This window comes from Ailuropoda melanoleuca, chromosome 4, assembly GCF_002007445.2.
Source record: "Ailuropoda melanoleuca isolate Jingjing chromosome 4, ASM200744v2, whole genome shotgun sequence".
Lineage (NCBI taxonomy): Eukaryota > Metazoa > Chordata > Mammalia > Carnivora > Ursidae > Ailuropoda > Ailuropoda melanoleuca.
The window spans coordinates 106,216,146-106,234,327 of NC_048221.1; the positions used below are offsets into that span (position 1 = coordinate 106,216,146).

Sequence of the window (18,182 nt, forward strand, 5' to 3'; positions counted from 1 at the left end):
CTGTACCCTGAACACTGCCAACAGGCATTTAGCATTCAGTAAATTGACTCTACATGTCAGGATTCTCCCTTCCTTTTGACTTTAGTCTTTTTCCCTCCTGTTTTGTCTTTGTCTAATCTCATTTTGTTTATTTTAAGACCAGGGTGGCTCAGTTGGTTAAGTGTCCGACTCTTGATTTCATCTCAGGTCCTGATCTCAGCGTGGTGAGATCAAGCCCTGTCTGGTTGGGGGTTGGGCAAGGAGCCTGCTTAAGATTCTCTGTCTCCTTCTGCCCCTCCTCCCCTTAAAAAGAGTGGAATAATGTAGAATTTTTTCCCCCATACAGCCTTCTTTTGACTTTCTCTATTTTAATTTTTTTTTTTTAGCAATTAATCTAGAATGAATTCTGGAATATAGCTGTATTAGGTCTCAGTTTTCATTTAGGTATAATTAGGATTATGTTTACTAAATGAATTTTTTTGTATTCACATCAAAACTTGTATGCCGTTTTGCTTTCCACTTGATTCCAAATTTAAGCTCTCTGTCCATTTTATGAAGTGGAGTTAACTTTTAATAATGCAAAAGAGCTCAAATGCAATATGTGTAATATTTATAAACTTGGATATTTAAAATTTTTTCTGCCTCCATAATATTCATAAGATTGTTAAGTCAGGTCTTAGTGATTTCTGGGGAATGCTACTATTTGCTTCTACCAAAATATTCTAGTCCTAGGTGGTGATGTTTTCAGCTATTTTGGACATCTGAATAATAATCATCATAGCAATCACCTTTCCGTGTTGTGCCTCACCGTTTTTTATAGAGTGCTCTTAATTATAGGGGGTCTCATCTCTCATGTGGTTGACTCTTAGGCAGCATGCACTTCATGGTCTAATTGACACCTTTAAACTGCCTTTTATGCCAGATTAGAACTTTTGATTATCTGTCCGTGAGCAGATATATCAAGCTACACCATTATAGTGCTGCCTACCAACCAGCTGTTTAGTTTGAGCAATATTATTTTTCTTTAATAGTGTGTACAGTTGTTTGAGGCTTATCTTCCCTTCTGATGTCCTAAAAATAAGTGGCAAACAAAATAGCAAATGCAAACACTGAGTAGGGATGAGAACATAGTTTTCAGTCTTAGTATCTTTGCCTTGTGTTAGATGAGCCAAAATGATGAGTAAATCTTGTTACATAATTGGACTTATGGTCGTCTTAAGCCATGTGATTAGTAATAAAGGAAAATAATTGAACAAATAAATGTACAAAATGAACTGTATTGAAAGTTATTTATAAAACCAAGATATAATTAGGAATTTTGTAATTTTTCCCCGTGTGGGAATTGGGCACTCCTTTTATTGTATAAAAGTTTGTTCTACCTTCCTACATTCTGACTTGGGGTATAATTTTATAGAAACACATTATGTGCTGAAGTTGAAATATATTTCATTTTTTGGACACACCTTGGCATAGTTTTCTTTTACAAAATTAGAAACTATGGCTCAAAACACAGGCCTCTTAATTTTTTTCCCAAGTCTTTGCCTGCATGTTTAAGGTTTTTGAGGGAAGGGAATGGTCATTATTTGGAAAAGGGAAGGAACTTACAACTGGGGGTCTCTATTCTATGAGTGTGTTTTTATTTGGACATTGGTGTGTGTGTGTGTGTGTGTGTGTGTATTATTTATTTGGTATTTGGAAAATTTAGGCCATAATGCTTTGGATAGTACACACTAAATATCCTGGAAAGGACTAGAAGATCAGTGAGCTGCTGAGTGTGAAACTGCTGGCAGTTCAGAGGGTATCGGTTGAGTGTGTTAGTTGTGTCAGAGTCTCCAATGCTGGGCTTGAAAATAAGAATATGTAATTTATTAGGGGCCTTTGGCTGGCTCAGTCAGTAGAGCATGTGACTCTCAATCTGGGGGTCCTGAGTTCAAGCCCCACACTGGGTGTGGAGCTAAGCACTGAAGATTCAACAATCTTATTTCCTAACTTCAAGTAATTTCATGAGGGTGACAGACAAATATTTACAATGAAGTGTGAAACTCTGATAGAGAAGTACAGGATGCTATGGAAACAATTTACTGTTTCTTTGAAACTAATGGATATAAATCCTGAAATGGCTAGGCAGTGAAGTCCAAGGGCAGAGCTTGAAGTCTTAGCTGGGCTCTCTAAAAAATGGTTTAGGAGCTAACTCAGATGAAAGAAGCCAGTCTGAAAATGCTACATGCTATATGTTTCCAACTATCCGGCGTTCTGAGAAAGGCAAAACTGTGGAGACAAAAGGATCAGTGGTTGCCAGGGGTGGGGTGGAGGAGAAAGATGAACAGGCAGAGGCACAGAGGATTTTTAAGGCAGTGGAAATACTTTGTATGATACTATAGTGATGGATATATGCCGTTGTACATTTGTCAGAATCTGTGGGTGTAACACCAAGGGTGAACCCTCAGGTAACTGTGGACTTTGGGTGATAATGATGTGTCCATGTAGGTTCCTCCTTGTTTAAAAAAAAAAAAAATTCTGGTGGGTGATATTGATAATGGGAGAGGCTATGGTTGTTGGGGGGGGTAGTAGCAGGAATATGGGGAATCTCTGTACCTCACTCGATTTTTTTGTAAACCTAAAACTACTCTTAAAACAAACAAACAAACTTTGGGGCACCTGGGTGGCTCAGTCGTTAAGCGTCTGCCTTCAGCTCAGGTCATGATCCCAGGGTCCTGGGATTGAGCCCATATCAGGCTCCCTGCTCAGCAGAGAGTCTGCTTCTCCCTCTCTCTCTGCCTCTCTCCCTGGCTTGTGCTCTTTCTTACTCACTCTCTCTCTTAAATAAAATCAATAAATAATCTTAAAAAAATCTTAAAAGTGCATGTGGTCACTGTAAGTGATGAGCACTGCCTCAGAACTATTTCTTTCATGCTTAGGTATGGGTCATGAGTCCAGGGAGGTTTATTGCATTGAAAGACACAGTTGGGGGCACCTGGGTGGCTCAGGCTCTTGATTTCAGCTCAGGTCATGATCTCAGTCATGATCTCAGGGTTGTGAGATCCAGCCCTGTGTTGGGCTCCACATGGGGCATTGGAGCCTATTTGGGATTCCACCCCCCACCCCCAACTCTGTTTTGCTCTGTCTCCCTCTTAAAAAAAAAAAGAAAGAAAGAAAAGAAAGAAAAAAGATAGTTGGCATAGGACTTTATCCTGGGTAAAAAGTGACTACCACAGTGGTCAACTGGGATTCTAACATTTACCTCACATCTAGTTTAGTTATGGTGAAGGTGGCGGTTAGTAATTCCCCAGCTTTATTTCTAGGAACTGAATCCATTTAGATTTCTTTCACAGAAAGGTTCTTCTAGAAGCAGGTTTTGTTTTCAGACAGAGAAATCAGAAGAACATTAGAACTCTCTCCCTTTAGGACTTAGAGGTTTGGTCTCAGTCAGTTTGATTATTATAGCGATTTCTAAACCTGTTTTCACCTTTGGCCGCTTTCCACTAAATCAATTTGAAAATGCATTAGTGGAATCTTTCTCTTTGAACAGGGCTTTCCCAGGGTTCTCTTTCAGATTATTCCATTATACTTTTCTTATGCTTCCAAATACACATTGTAGAAATTATTTTTCCTTGGAGCATACTGAGAACTCTCAATGTTAATTAATTGACCTTATACTACTAGTATCTGTCCTTTATAAACTTGAAAAGCAAAAAGTGTAGTGTCTTGTAGATGGTAAAAGAAAAGAAGAAATGACAGCAGCACCAAACTTCAGACATTTAAGTTGCTGAGATTTGAAAATATCAATAAATTTCAAGGTTGGGGCTTGGAAGTTCAGTTGGTAAATTCCAGATGATCTCTGTCCTCCAGCTTGGTCTCTGCTTTTTTGTCCTTTAACCTTTTGTTTATTTTGTTGTCTACCGACTGTAGAAGCAAACATGCTAGAATGGATAAGACATATGGCTTGCATTTTTAAGATTTTTTAAATTGAGAAATAGTTCACATACCATAGAAGTCATCCTTTTAAAGGTTGTGAGTCAGTAGCTTTTAGTATATTCAGAGATGTGCAGCCATAACCATTATCTAATCCCAGAACATTTTCGTCACTCCCAAAGAAATCTCATACTTGTTAACAGTCACTCTCCATTCTACCCTTCACCATCCTCTGGCCCCCATGAATCTACTTCTGGCAGTGGATTTGGAGATTTCATATAAATGAATTATACAATGTATGGCCTTTTGTTTCTGGCTTATTTCAGTCAACACAGTGTTTTCAAGTTCTGTCTATGTTGTAGCCTGTATCAGTGCTTCATTCCTTTTTATGGCTGAATAATATTCCGTTATATGGATATGCCACATTTATCCAGTCATCATTCGGATGTTTGGATTGTTTCTACTTTTTGGCTAGTATGAATAATGCTGCTGTGAACATTCTTACACAAGTTTGTTTGTGGACATATGTTTTCATTTCTCTCAGGTATGTACCTAGCAATGGAATTTCTGTGTCATATGGTTATTCTCTTTAACTTTCTGAGGAACTGTCAAATTGTTTTCTTCAGCCACCACACCATTTTACATCCCACCAGCAATGTGTGATGGTTCTAAATTCTCCAGTCCTCCCCAACTCTTTTTGTTGTCCATCTTTTTCGTTATACCTATCCCAGTGGGTGTGAAGTAGTTTCTCATTGTAGTTTTGATTTGCATTTCTCTTTGGACTAATGATGTTGAACATCTTTTCCTGTGTTTATTGGTTATTTGTCTTATCCTCTTTGGGGAAAAAAAAAACGTCTATTCAAATTCTTTGTCCATTTTTATTGTTTAAGATATTTATTTATTTATTTATTTGAGTGAGAGAGCGAGCAAGCAGGGGGAAGAGCAGAGGGAGAGGGACAAGCAGACTTCCACGCTGAGCGCAGAGTCCAGCATGGGGCTTAATCCCAGGACCCTGAGATCATGACCTGAGCTGAAATCAGATCAAGAGTCAGACACTTAACCTACTGAGCCACCCAGGTGCCCCTGCCCGTTTTTATTTATTTATTTATTTTTATTTATTTTTTTTTTTAAAGATTTTATCTATTTATTCGACAGAGACAGAGACAGCCAGCGAGAGAGGGAACCCAGGCAGGGGAGTGGGAGAGGAAGAAGCAGGCCCACAGCAGAGGAGCCCGACGTGGGGCTCGATCCTGCAACGCCGGGATCACGCCCTGAGCCGAAGGCAGACGCCCAACCGCTGTGCCACCCAGGCGCCCCCCCTGCCTGTTTTTAAATGGGGTTGTCTTGTTGGATTGTAACAGGCCTTTGTACATTCTGGATACTAGACCCTTATTTGACATATGGGTTTTAAATATTTTCTATCATTCTTTGGATTGTCTTTTCACTTTATTGGTAGTATTTGAAGCACGAGTTTTTAGTTTTGATAAAGTCCAATTGAATGAATAAATGGGGTTATTTATCTCTCTATCTACCTGTTTATTTATTTATTTTTGCTACTTGTGCTTTTGGTATCATACCTAAGAAACCATTGTCCAATACAAGTCAAGAATATACCCATGTTCTAAGAATTTGATAGTTTTGGCTCTTAAATTTAGGTGTTCATTCCATTTTGAGTTAATTTTTGTATATGGTATGATTCTTTTGCATGTGGATATCTGCTTATTCCAGCACTGTTTGTTGAATATGGCATTCTTTTAACTGTTCTTTCCTTGCTTTATATACCATCAATCCAAATACTTATATTATAGTGCATGAAACTGTGCAAGGCATGTGGTAAGACTGAAATATGTAGTTTACAATAAGAACCTGTCTTCCCTTCAGGACTTACATATATCTAGTTGAGATTGATGATGGAATTATACACGAAATTGTTGAGTGGGATACAATTCAGCGCTAGAGGAATGGTGGAAAGAACAGAATTCGTTAGGAATTGAGAAGACTAAGTAAATCTATGAGCAGAGAGGTTCATAGAGGAGATGAAGATACTGAGGTTAGGTAAGGTTTAGATACAGAAATGGCCAGAGTAGAACTACCTGAAGCAGTTAGATTCATTTGGCTCAAGGTATGTGTGGAATACCTTTTGACAGATTTTGAAATTTTCCTGAATTACCAAGTCTTCTCTTAGCCTAAATTATGTTATTAGGAATTGGAAGCACCTGATACTTACTTTGTGCAATTGTATCTAGAGAAGAGGGCAGTTTTTATTTTGGTTACGTCATATTGGATTGAGTATCTTATGCGTACTATCTTCTGTTTGCTTATCTTTTTACTTCTCTCAGTGGTTGTCACTGAACTAGACTTATATTCCCTCTTCACAGTCCCTATAACCTCCTAGTTTCTTTTCTTGAAACTTTAGAGAAACTATTTTGTCATGGTCACTGATAATTTCCACATTGTAAATCCAAGGGTCAGTTCTCAGTCTGTGTCGTACTTGACGTAGCAGAGCATTTAACGCAGTTGTTTACTTCTTCCTCTTTGGCACATTTCTTTACTTGGCTTCCCCAGCACCATTCTTGATTTTCCTCCTGCATCACAGTGTTTTCAGTAGTCTGTTAGTCTCCTTTTCCAGTTTCACTTCATCTTGGTCTTATAAACTTGGAGTTTCTAGGACTTCATCTTTTATCACTTCTTTTTGTCTGTACTGACTCTTTTGATGATTTCATTTAGCCTCGTGGCTTTATTATTTTCTTTAAAGATTTATTTATTTTAGAGAGTGTAAGAGAATGCAGGGAGGGGGCAAAGGGAGAGGGAAAGAGATTTTCAAGCAGACTCACCACTGAGCACAGAGCCTGACACGAGGCTTGCTCCCAGGACCCAGAAGATCATGACCTGAGTTGAAACCAAGAGTTGGATGCTCAACTGACTGAGCCACCCAGGCGCCTCTAGCCTCATGGCATTAGGTATCATCCACATGCCAGTGACTCACAAATTTGTATATCCAGTCCTGTGTTTGTTCTTGAACTCCAGGTTTATAAATCTAACTCACTCCACATGTGCGCTGGGGTGACTACTCACATATCAAATTTAACAAGCCCAAAATTGAGCTCTTTATCTCTTCCTTCCTTTCATAGCTGCTCAGCTTTTAATCTTTATCCTTCTAATTGAAGACAGTTCCATCTTTCTAGTTGACTTAAGCTAAAAAGTTTAGAGTCATCTGTGAGTCCTTTTTTCCCCTCATACTCAGTCAGGAAATCCTGTTGGCTTTACCCTCAGAATATATTGCAAAATCCAGCCACTTCTCACCACCTCCACATCTAACACCCTGGGCTGAGCCATTGCCCTCTTATCTGGATTGCTGCCACAGCCTCCTAACTTGTCTTCCTGTTTCTGTTCTTATACTCCTGTCTTGAGCCAGAATGACCATACTAAAATTTGTCAGTTTATGTACCTGCTCTGCTCAAAGCTTTGCAGTGGATACCCTTTCACACAAAATAAAAGCTAAAGTCTACAATGCCAGAAAGGCCTTGAAAGATCTGGACTCCCATTATCTCTTAAACTTTTTCTCCTCCTGTTTTTCTTTGCCGGACATCTGCTTTAGCCACCCTGGCTTTTTGGCTATTCCTTAAATAATCGTGGTGTATTTCTGTAAGGGCTTTTGTCTCCTCAGCTTGGAATGCTTTCCCCTGAAGGGGAGGAGAAATAATTTTTCCTTTAACCTTGTGAGTTCTTGGCTGAGACCCTGTAATAAAGGGCAGACTAACAAGAGAAAAACAGTTTATTAACATATATACCTTATGTATACATGGGAGGGTCTCAGAGAAAAATGAGTAACTCAAAGAGGTGGTCTAGAGTTCAGGCTTAAGTACCATCTTCAGCTAAAGATGAAAAGAAAGGGGAGGCCAGTTTACACAGTAAGCAAAAGCACAGTAAACAAAAGTAAGGTTTATTATGCAGATATATGTCTGAACCTTCTTCATTGATACGTTTCTTATGATTTAGAGCTTCTCTTCTTGATGTAGAGAGGGAGACAGTCTTACTAATTGAGATTTCCCTCATAAATGTAAATTTCCCTTACAAAAGGGTGACTTCTACTCTGTTTTTAGAACTTTTCCTGTATGTGCTGTTTCTCACAATAATATGCTCAAAATAATCCTTATGCCAAAGAAGCATATTTTGGGGTGGCAAATTCTGCTACCCTTTATCCCCACAGTAGCCCCATGGCTGGTTCTCTCATTTCTTTCAAGTCTTTGCTCCAATATCACTTTCTCAGTGAGGCCTATCATGTCCACTCTGTTTAAAGATTGTTCAGCTCACATACACTCCCCATCTCTTTTACTCTGCTTTTTCTCTCCAGTAGATTATATTCTCTTTTGTCATACTGTATACTATAATTGACTTATTTTATGTTGTTTATATTGCTCACCAGAAGGTATCTTGCTCAGTAAATATTTGTTGAATGAATGAACATCGTAGGGCTGCTGTACTTTTGGGGTTGTTCAGGTTCTTGAGCCCCATCCCAGACCTCTTAAGTTAGATACAGGGGATAGAGGTCCAACTCCTTTGTTTTAACTAAACCTTCAGGTGATTCAGATGTAAATTCAAGTTTAAGAACCACTGTTATATCATAGTGAGTAGTTCAGAAGCCAGGCCTCTTTCTCACACGTGGGGATATGTAGATGTATGAAGTAATTGACAAATGTTTGCTCTTCCTCCCATCTTCTCCTCCTCCCTTTTTCCTGAGGAGGTACCACTGGGAAAGATGATATAAACTGTAGTAACTTTTAGTTGATTTATCGTGTGTATCAAGGTCCCCAAGACCACTTTTAGGTTCCAGTGATCATTAGGAGAACACATAGGAATTCGCATGTAGTCACACTCATGGTTAAGATTTATTACAGCAAAAAGGACACAAAGCAAAATTAGCCAAGGGAAAAGGCTTATGGGGCAAAGTCCACAGGAAACCAGGAGAAAATTTCCAAGGGTCCTCTCTCAGTGGGGTGTCACACAAGCAGGACACATTTAATTCCCCCAGCATCAAATTGTAGCAAGTGTGAAGTGTTGTCTACCAAGGAAACTCACTAGAGACATAGTGCTCAGGGTGTTCACTGGGGACCGGTCATTATAGGCACCCTCTGCGTAGCACATACCAAAATTCCAGATTCTCATAAGGAAAGCAGGAGTTCAGCATAAACCTCATTGTACAGTTTAGGCATAGTGAGCCACTCTTAACAGTTAGGGTGGTGGGAACCCTGATAAGAATGGCTCACTGTGCCTTATAGATGGGGATATGTTAACTCTTTTTCTGCTGTGTTCACTCTTTTCAACATGGTATCCAAAGAAATTTGTTGGGTTTTCTATTTCTTTATATAGAATATAAAGCATTTAGACTAAATCTCTCTTTTAGGAACTTGAGTAACAATGAAAATGTTTTGAGAATAATTTGAACAATTTACTTTAAGTGGATTGAATAACTGAGTTTATTCAGTTAGACATATTTTCTGAAAAATGCCTTGGCAGTATCATTCACAGTCTGTGCTATTTTAGTAATTACAAAAGTGGCTTATTTCATAGTAAAGTTTTCTTATTTATTCCAAAAAATAAATTAAGATAACTTTCTTAACATTCACTTGAAAAATGTTATCTATGAATGTGACCATCTGCTTCAAAGCAGATATTTGTTTTTCTTCACTTTTCTTCCAACTTTCATGTTCTAAAGGGCCTATTTGAAATTTGCCATCTTTGGGTTTGCTTTCCTGAGTAACCAATCTTTCTTTCTTTCTTTTTTTATAGGCCAAGATGCTGAATTATCAGGGACACTTTCACTTGTTTTGACACAGTGCTGTAAGAGAATAAAGGACACTGTTCAGAAATTGGCCTCAGACCACAAAGACATCCACAGCAGTGTTTCTCGGGTTGGAAAAGCCATTGATAAGGTATGGTGTTGAGGGACGTGTCTGGGATTTTTAAACATCATCCTTCATCTCCTATCATTGCTCTGATAACATTTGCTTTCTTCAATTTTTTTATGCTATTCCTTTCACCCTGGCTTTTATTAGCTTTTTCAGAGTTGGTTTTACTGTGTTATTCTTAAAAATTTTCTGTTGCTATTTAAAAAAACAAAAATAAAAACATTTGTTTATATGACTACAGTTCCTGGTATCATGATGACTAAATTTCCAAAGAAATTTTAACTCCTATGAGGGAGTATGTTTACAGAAGTAACTTCCTACTTCCTGAGTAGTTCCCTGGCAGTGACTCTTTCTCTCTTATGGAGTGATTAGGATAACATCCTTGCATCCATCTCCCCTGCATCATCCTAACTATTGTCTTCCTTTGTTCATGCTAGTCACTTTTCTCCAGTATTGCTTTCTGTGTGAGTGAGTGGGTCGGTTGCTAGCCAGCAAGGCCAGTCCACTTCTGTTGGACGATCATTCCAGTGACATCTCTTGAATCTTTGACTTAGTGATTTACTTATAAGCGGTTATTTTGAGCACTGGGGCAGTTTTGCCCTTGGAGTTCATAGTGGGGCCTAAGAGACAGGGCCTAAGGTTACTGTGTGATACCTCTGACTACATCAGCAATTGGGGAATTTATAACTACTGTTTATGGATTTTTTTTGACACATTGTAAACTTGTGGTAAGGTAGGAAGAACTTTTGGGAGAGCTCTTTGTAGCAAAACCTAGTCCTATGAGTTGCTGCTTAGTCTGAATGTAGGAGAGCTAGTGGCTATGATGTAGATAGAAACTCATGGAATCCAGAGGGTGACTTTGTCTAACTCATGGGTAAGCCTACTTGTTAGAAATTATCCTGTAGAGCAGTAGTATTGAAGGGTTAGACTCGAGGCAGTCTAAGGCAGAACTGTTTGCGTCTAAGGAGATATTGTTAACTGGTAGGTACAGTGTGACTGGACTGTGTGTGGCAGGAGCTCTAAGGATTGTTTGGTTAGCTGTGGTTTACAGAAGTGTTAGTGGCCTTTCAGAGAGCTTTCACCATTGCCGTAGTGCTGAGGGTTTCAACTTGGCAAAAGAGGCCTGAGAAGTAGTCTTGGCAGCGGCAACACCATGTTTGGATTAGTGATGGCCATTTGCTAGCAAAGGCTGGGAAGGCAGTGAGTATTCTCTGAAATAACTTTTAGGTTGTGATGCCTGTTTGGTGTGAGAGTGCACACAGCTTTGGAAGTGACTTTGGCATCAAATTTTTGGGGGGCTATGGCATTGGAAATCTTCAGTTGGTATGTACTATCTTAAGGGCTTACTGAAATGGTGGCGGGGCACTTTAGAGAGGGTCTTAAGTCACTGTGGGTGAGGGACCTTCGGGTTCTCTAGGTGGTGTTTAGGAAGCTTCAAGTTTGGTGGCTGACAGTGACCAAGGCAATTTAGTGATTCTGATGGTTCAAACCCTTGGAGGTAACAGGAGGCATCTGCTTGACCACCAGGCTGCTTGTAGTTTTGACAGAGGGTGGGGACAGCAAGACCAGAAGATGTCATGGTAGTGGGAAGAGCTGAAGTTTTCATAGCAGCCAATCAGAGAAAGTATCTGAGAAGAGATCCCAGATTTGAGATAGGTGAGGATGGCCTTAGCAGCCATATCTCAAGTGTGTAGACTGCTGGCCACTGGGATCTAGAGCATTTGGGCCAGTAATTCACCAGCTTTGTATTCTACCACTCATAGGGTGATTGTGTGTCCCCATTTCCTAGATTGTGCCTGTTGTCCTGTCATATTATTAGAACCTTCTTTTTACTCTTGTCCCCCTAGCTAATGGTGACATGCAGAGCATGTCTTCCTTAGCTAGCAAGTCTTTACAAATATTCATAATTATTGTCAGATGTTTTGGCTAATCTTTGAGACAAAACATTTAAGTGTATTTGGTCTTAGAAACAAAAGAATCCCTTTGAGAGTGGATACCAAGGAAATGCATAGTGAGTAATCTACATCCTGGCTTTTTTGGTGGGGATGTGTTTGAGGTGAATGTTCCTAATTATATATTTTAATTTATTCATTTCTCTTTTGAGGACATTTTTGTCATGCACATGGAGGTTATAAGGGCTTTTTCAGGTAAAAAAAATATTTTTGTGTGGATTTATGTTGCTGTGAAAGTAGTTTAGGTTCTAGGTGACCTTGATTCCAGATTCTTCTGATCCATCCTATGAAACTACATTGTTAAGTTGGTACTGTTAAGCGTTTGTTGAATTATGGTCCTGAGGCACAGAAGAAAGCCTGGATCTTTTAACCCAGTTCTCTACTATCTTTCAGTGCATTTTCTCCCTCTCTCCCTCTTTTTTGGGGTGGGAGCATCTGTTTGGCCTGAGCTGTAACTAGAAGGTGTTACCCGACTAGAACTACCTAGACACTGTGCTTCTCACATACTTGAGGAATTCTGTGTAAGCTGTTGTCGTATAAGATTCCACTGACTTGTAGTTTGGACCTGGTAAATTTGTACAAGCTTCCAGGGCCTCCCATTGTAACAAGGCTGGGTGGACTCCTATGGGCTGGTGGTGAGCAAACAGGATGAAGCTGAAGCCATTATGGCGCAGGCCTTCAAGTACCACAAACAGACTTGAGCAATAAACCGGAATGCTGTCCAGCAGCCTGTGAGTGTACCCTGTTATGGACACATGTTCCCACCCTGCCAAGAGGAGGACAGAGAAGCTGGTGACTCCTTTATGAGCAGGCTGGTTTTGAGTGAGGAACATTAGTAAATTTTTGACGTGGTTAATGATTTTTCTCCCTTTAATGTTTTAATGCTTGTTTTAAAGTTCTTTAGTCATTGCTTAATATAAGCAGAAAAGAAGTTTGTGGTGTTAGCCAAGGCACTTTCTGGCTTTTAATTATTGTGAACATAAAAAATTATTGAAGATTTCTGCCTTAATGTGTTGACTGTATTTTCAGGTGCCCATAGTATGATCACTATTTAAAATAAATAATATCAGCTGTTGGGTTCTGTGGCAAATTATTTTTAGTAAAAACAATGTGTTGACCTATTTTTAATTTCCTCTCCCGTTTTAAGAACATTGAGAATTCTCTCCTGCTTAGGGCTTTTACTTCAGTGTTTTAAGTCTTTTGACTTTTTTTTTTGAGTTTACTTCCTAAGTAAGAAAAGTCAATAAAACCATTACTGCTTTAGCTATGTGTATATATTAAAATAAATAGTGCTAAGATTTTAAATTATCTAAATTTAGACATTGTTGTGGGAGAGTTGAAAGCAAAATACATAGTCTATGTTCTTTAGAAGATTATGGTCTAGTTTGGTCATGTAAGAGTGTTCCTTGTCCACATGAAAGAGCTGGCAAAATTCTGAGGCACCGTAAGATAAATTTGCATGGGACACACTCTGTTTACTGTAAAGTAAAGGGAAGATCATTGTGCTCTTATTGAATCTAAGTTTTGTGGAGTTGGTATCTTAAGTTTGACTTGGGGAACGCCTGGGTGGCTCAGTTGGTTAAGTGTCCGACTCTTGCTTTTGGCTCAGGTTGTGATCCTCGGAGTTGTGGGATTGAGCCCCCATATCAGGCTCCGTGCTCATTGTGGAATCTGCTTCTCTCTCCATCTCTCTCCCCCTCTGCCCCTCCCCCTGCTCGCATGCATGCTCTCTCTAAATAAATAAGTAAATGAATAAATAAATAAATAAAATCTTCTTAAAAATTTGACTTGGAAGAACAGGTAAGATTTCAAACAGCAGAGTGAGGTGTGTAGGGCTGAGAAAGCGGCTAAATAACTGAGAAATGCTGGACTCCTGTGAAAGACTCTCAGGGACTGACTCTATTGGAATGGCTACCTTATCCGGAACAGGGTTGATGGAATGCCTAAGGGTTTGATTCAAGGAGATAGGGAAAAAGGGAGCGAATGATATAAGCAGTTGAGGATTTGCTTACCCTCATTAAATAGGATGAAATTAGACTAAGGAGAAGTCAGGAGTAGGAAGATAATCGCTATCACTTATTGAGTGTTGACCGTGTTCCAGCTATTGAGCTGGGTGCTGTACATATATGTATATCCCATGATATGGGTACATTATTCCCATTTTAAGACTCAGATATTAAGTAACATACCCCAGGTGTACAGCTTGGAAGTGGCGAATCAGGGTTTGGAAGAAGATTTCACTCACTAGTGCTATGCTAGGAAATCAGGCCATTGCAGGGCTGGTAGTGTTTTAAGGGGGGAAATAAGGGTTAAAAATAGTTTTTAAAAAGCATCAGCCTAAGCTGATCTTCTGCCAGTAGATGGAGCATCTACATGGGTGAGGCAAAATGCTGAGTGTTAAGAAATGGAGTAATGCCATAAAAAGCAAAATACAGAATATTTAAGATAGTTCTGGGTGAGCCATCTGGGACTGCCTTTTATGTAGGTATGACTGGGGTGTGAGAGGAGAAAAAGATACCAATGGGAGAAAGGGTGTTGGATTTGGCCTTAAATAGTAGCTGAGATAAAGAGTGGGTGAGATCAGGTATGTACTAGCTCTAAAGTTCTGTTATTATGTAATGGACAAATCTTTATATAGTAGAGAGATGTTACTGTTAATGAAGGAAAAAGGAAATTAAAATGACTAGAAATAGAAAAATACACTCTGATTAAGAAAAAGAGCTAAGTTGAGCTCTGAAATACAGACAATTTGATAATATATTTTGAGTATTGAATTTTTAGAATTACTGAAAAGAAATGGTTAACAAAGTTATAAAAAGACAGCAATGATAAAAAGTCAGGAACATATTCCCTAAAAATAAAATAAAACATGTCAAACTAACTCTTCTTCCTGAACTACTAGTGAGTAATTCAAGAAAATGCAGTAGACTATGTGTCTAAATTTTTGCAAGGCATTTAATAAAAATCTCATGTCTTTGTGGTCAAGGTGTTTCTTTTTAAATTATGTGATTTGGACTAAGAGCAGCTACATTCTGATATCTTGTTGGGTTTTGCCACAGTTACATGGTCTGAGGATAGATCTGACCTACCCAGGCTTGGCCACAGTTTTTTGCTCCAGGGTGGGTACCTCAAAGTCCTCTCCTAGGATCTTTCTCATTAGAGCTCTTACAGAAAGAAGGGCTGGTAATATGTGCACCTAGAAGTGATTAGTAGCCCCTGAAAGAATCCGGTCTGTTGTGGGAAACAAAATTCTTCTTCAGAGAGAAATAGAGGCATGAGGTGGGGAGGGAACATCTTTTGAGGTTCAGCTACCCTCTGACCTACCTCTGGTTACCTGAGCCTTTCTTCAAATCCGGCTTGTTTGAGCAAAGGAGATTTCTGTTTGTAGGAACCAAGAGTCCTGACTCATACAAGCAGCTAGATGCTCTCTGGGTCTCTTCACTTATATTGGACTGCATTTTCTGTGAAACAGTATTGGTTTTGTCTTTTTCAGTCTGAAGATCATTCTCAAAAGAGAAGATGAGTTAAGTTCTCTTTTCTTTGCCATCTGTTATACAACATCATTAGATCTAAGCTCTGGGCCTATCTTGTTCTTACTCTGCTCTGAGCAGAATGAAACTACATTCTTTAGTTGATAATGATAATTGCTTGCATTATAGTCCAGTCCACAGAAGAAAGCCTAGACCTTTGCAATCAGGTCTCATATTAGGATGCAGGATCAGAGAATCCCACTGGGCTTGGATATATGGACCCACTTTTGCCCGAGGCTAGAAGATGAAATAGCTTATTTGGTCTAGCATCCAGGTCAGTTTGGGTTGAGAGGGAAAAGGGACCTTACACCCATGAAGTTGTGCCACCTAATGCAGCGTGTAATTGTTTTCAAGTGATTTTTAAATTAATGGATTTGCTATTAATGCCTCTGTTAATGTGTTTTTTGTTTTTATTTGTGTTTTCTAAAATGAAGACTCTTTTCAATGTAGAATCAGAAGATTTTGTGGCGGGGTGCCTGGGCGGCACAGTGGTTAAGCGTCTACCTTCGGCTCAGGGCGTGATCCCGGCGTTATGGGATCGAGCCCCACATCAGGCTTCTCCGCGATGAGCCTGCTTCTTGCTCTCCCACTCCCCCTGCTTGTGTTCCCTCTCTCGCTGGCTGTCTCTCTGTCAAATAAATAAATAAAATCTTAAAAAAAAAAAGTTATTTACTCCTCCTCTGTCTCAGCTCCCAGATTTGACTTATGTAATTGTTTATTTATATATATATTTTAAAAGGTTTTATTTATTTGTTTGAGAAAGAGAGAGAGAGCAGGTGCGTGGGCACGGGAGATGGGAGAGGCGGAGAATCTCACATAGACTCCACATGGAGCACAGACGGATGCGGGGCTTGATCTTATGACTCTGAGATCACGACTTGAGCCGAAACCAAGAGTCAGACACTTAACCAGCTGAGCCACCCAGGCACCCCTCAGCTTCCAGATTTTCAAACTTAAAATCATCAAAAATGTGAATGGCACTGAAAATACATACATGAGATAGTATATGAATTAACGTATCCTTGAATTTCTTTCTAAGCCATAACATCCTTGCCAGGCAGACACACCCTTGAATGTATGTTTTGGTTTGGATTCTTGTTTGAATCCTGCTTTCACATTTAAGAACATCTTTTTGAGTTTTTTCTTTAAAAATGTAAAAGGAAGAAGTATAGTATAACAGAAGTACTAATAATAGATATTTCTTTTTATTAGCCACTGCTTGGCTTGTTTGCAATGCTACTGATTTCCTGCAGCCATGCAAACGAGTTCGGTCACCTAGCAACAGAAGCTGGAACTGATTCTAGCACTGATGCAACAGTAAGAACATACAGTTATAACAAAAGGAGTTCTAACACTATGCTACATTTCCTCAACCTCTTTATACAATTTTAACTTTAATTTTTTTTTTAAGATTTTATTTATTTATTTGACAGAGATAGAGACAGCCAGCGAGTGAGGGAACACAAGCAGGGGGAGTGGGAGAGGAAGAGGCAGGCTCATAGCGGAGGAGCCTGATGTGGGGCTCGATCCCAGAACGCCGGGATCACGCCCTGAGCCGAAGGCAGACGCTTAACTGCTGTGCCACCCAGGCGCCCCTAACTTTAATTTTTAATACATGTGAGCAGAAAATAAGCTGTGAAAGTAAGTTTATTTTTCTACCTTGATAGTTTAAACTGGAAAGTCAGAAGGGTATAAGGGAGCTCAGAAAATTTCATCTAATGCATTGCTTATTCATGTTTAGTTATATTTTCCAAGACTATCGAATAAGTTATAGAATTTGAATGTAGTAAAGATATCCTGAGTGTAAGGGTGTTTGATTTTTTTTCTTACCCATATAGCTGTGACCAGGGTATACCTTACGGAAATAAAGATACGTGAGGAGCATAGTAAAATCGCTTAAATTTGTTGAAATATTAAAATCTTACATGGTCAGCATTAACTTTTTTTATGTCTATTAAGGGAAATTTGAAGGAATTCTTTTCTTGAGCAGTTATTAGCTGATGGTAGCTATTAAAATTTGGGCTTAATCTATACTGCCAAATAAAATAGTCTCTTTTAACATGGTCTGTCCTTTGAGGTGACCGTTGTGTCTTCCAAAGTTGTTTCATTTATTTCCTGCAGAACAGACACCTTATAAATTTGTTGGGGGTTATGGGATTGGAGAATAATTATTAAATGAATAAATAGAAATCTGAAGGCTATGTTTGGATTGAATGAGGTTGCTAGATCAGTGAAGAATCTTTCTTACGTAGTCTCGATGATTCTTGCTTATAGGGTACACGTAGACATTTAGAGAAGGACAGACAGATTCTGGAGTTTGTTATAAATTGTGTCATCTTCAGATATCCATTCCTTTATTCATTTGAATGGCTATTTGGGGCAGAAAATATGGGACAGTATCTATGACATCAGTCACCCTTATGGCCTCTGCTCTAGTCTGGAAGAGAAGAAGAGTAGCACGATCTCCACTTCAGCGCTCTAGTGGTCATAGATGGTGTAAAGATATAATAATCTACTCAAAAGCATTGGTGAACTGTTACAAAGTCATCTCTTAACAGGCAGAATCTGATAAACTGATTTGAAATTAGCCTTATTGCAAGCAGTTGTAGCTTTTTCTTCAGTGCTAGGGACAGCCTTAGTATGTGTGTGGAAGCTATTGCTTTAGCATTTAGGTACTTTGTATTATTAATGTTCCTTAGGTTAAGTACTAGACCAAGAAAGAGGTCTATAAAAAGCAGGTAAATAAAAATTAAGACTCTGACCGTAATTTTGCTTGTTCATTTTTGGTTTTTGAGTAATTCCGAGTCTTAATATATGTTTTTTGTCTTAGGCTACTGAATGGGCATCCAGAAATAGGGTAGATAGCTCTTTAAAGAAAAATATGCTCAGTTTTGGAGAGG

At 39.0% G+C, this 18,182-nt stretch overlaps 1 protein-coding gene across 3 annotated transcripts in view; it reads left to right on the forward strand.

Moving 5' to 3' along the window:
• Nucleotides 1–18,182, forward strand: part of RMND5A (required for meiotic nuclear division 5 homolog A) — a 60,648-nt gene that overhangs the window by 10,690 nt on the left and 31,776 nt on the right. For all 3 annotated transcript variants that reach the window (XM_002922338.4, XM_019802879.2, XM_019802880.2), the window contains exon 2: nucleotides 9,682–9,824. In XM_002922338.4, coding sequence (XP_002922384.1) covers nucleotides 9,682–9,824 — 143 coding nt within the window. The remainder of the gene's footprint in view (nucleotides 1–9,681; nucleotides 9,825–18,182) is intronic.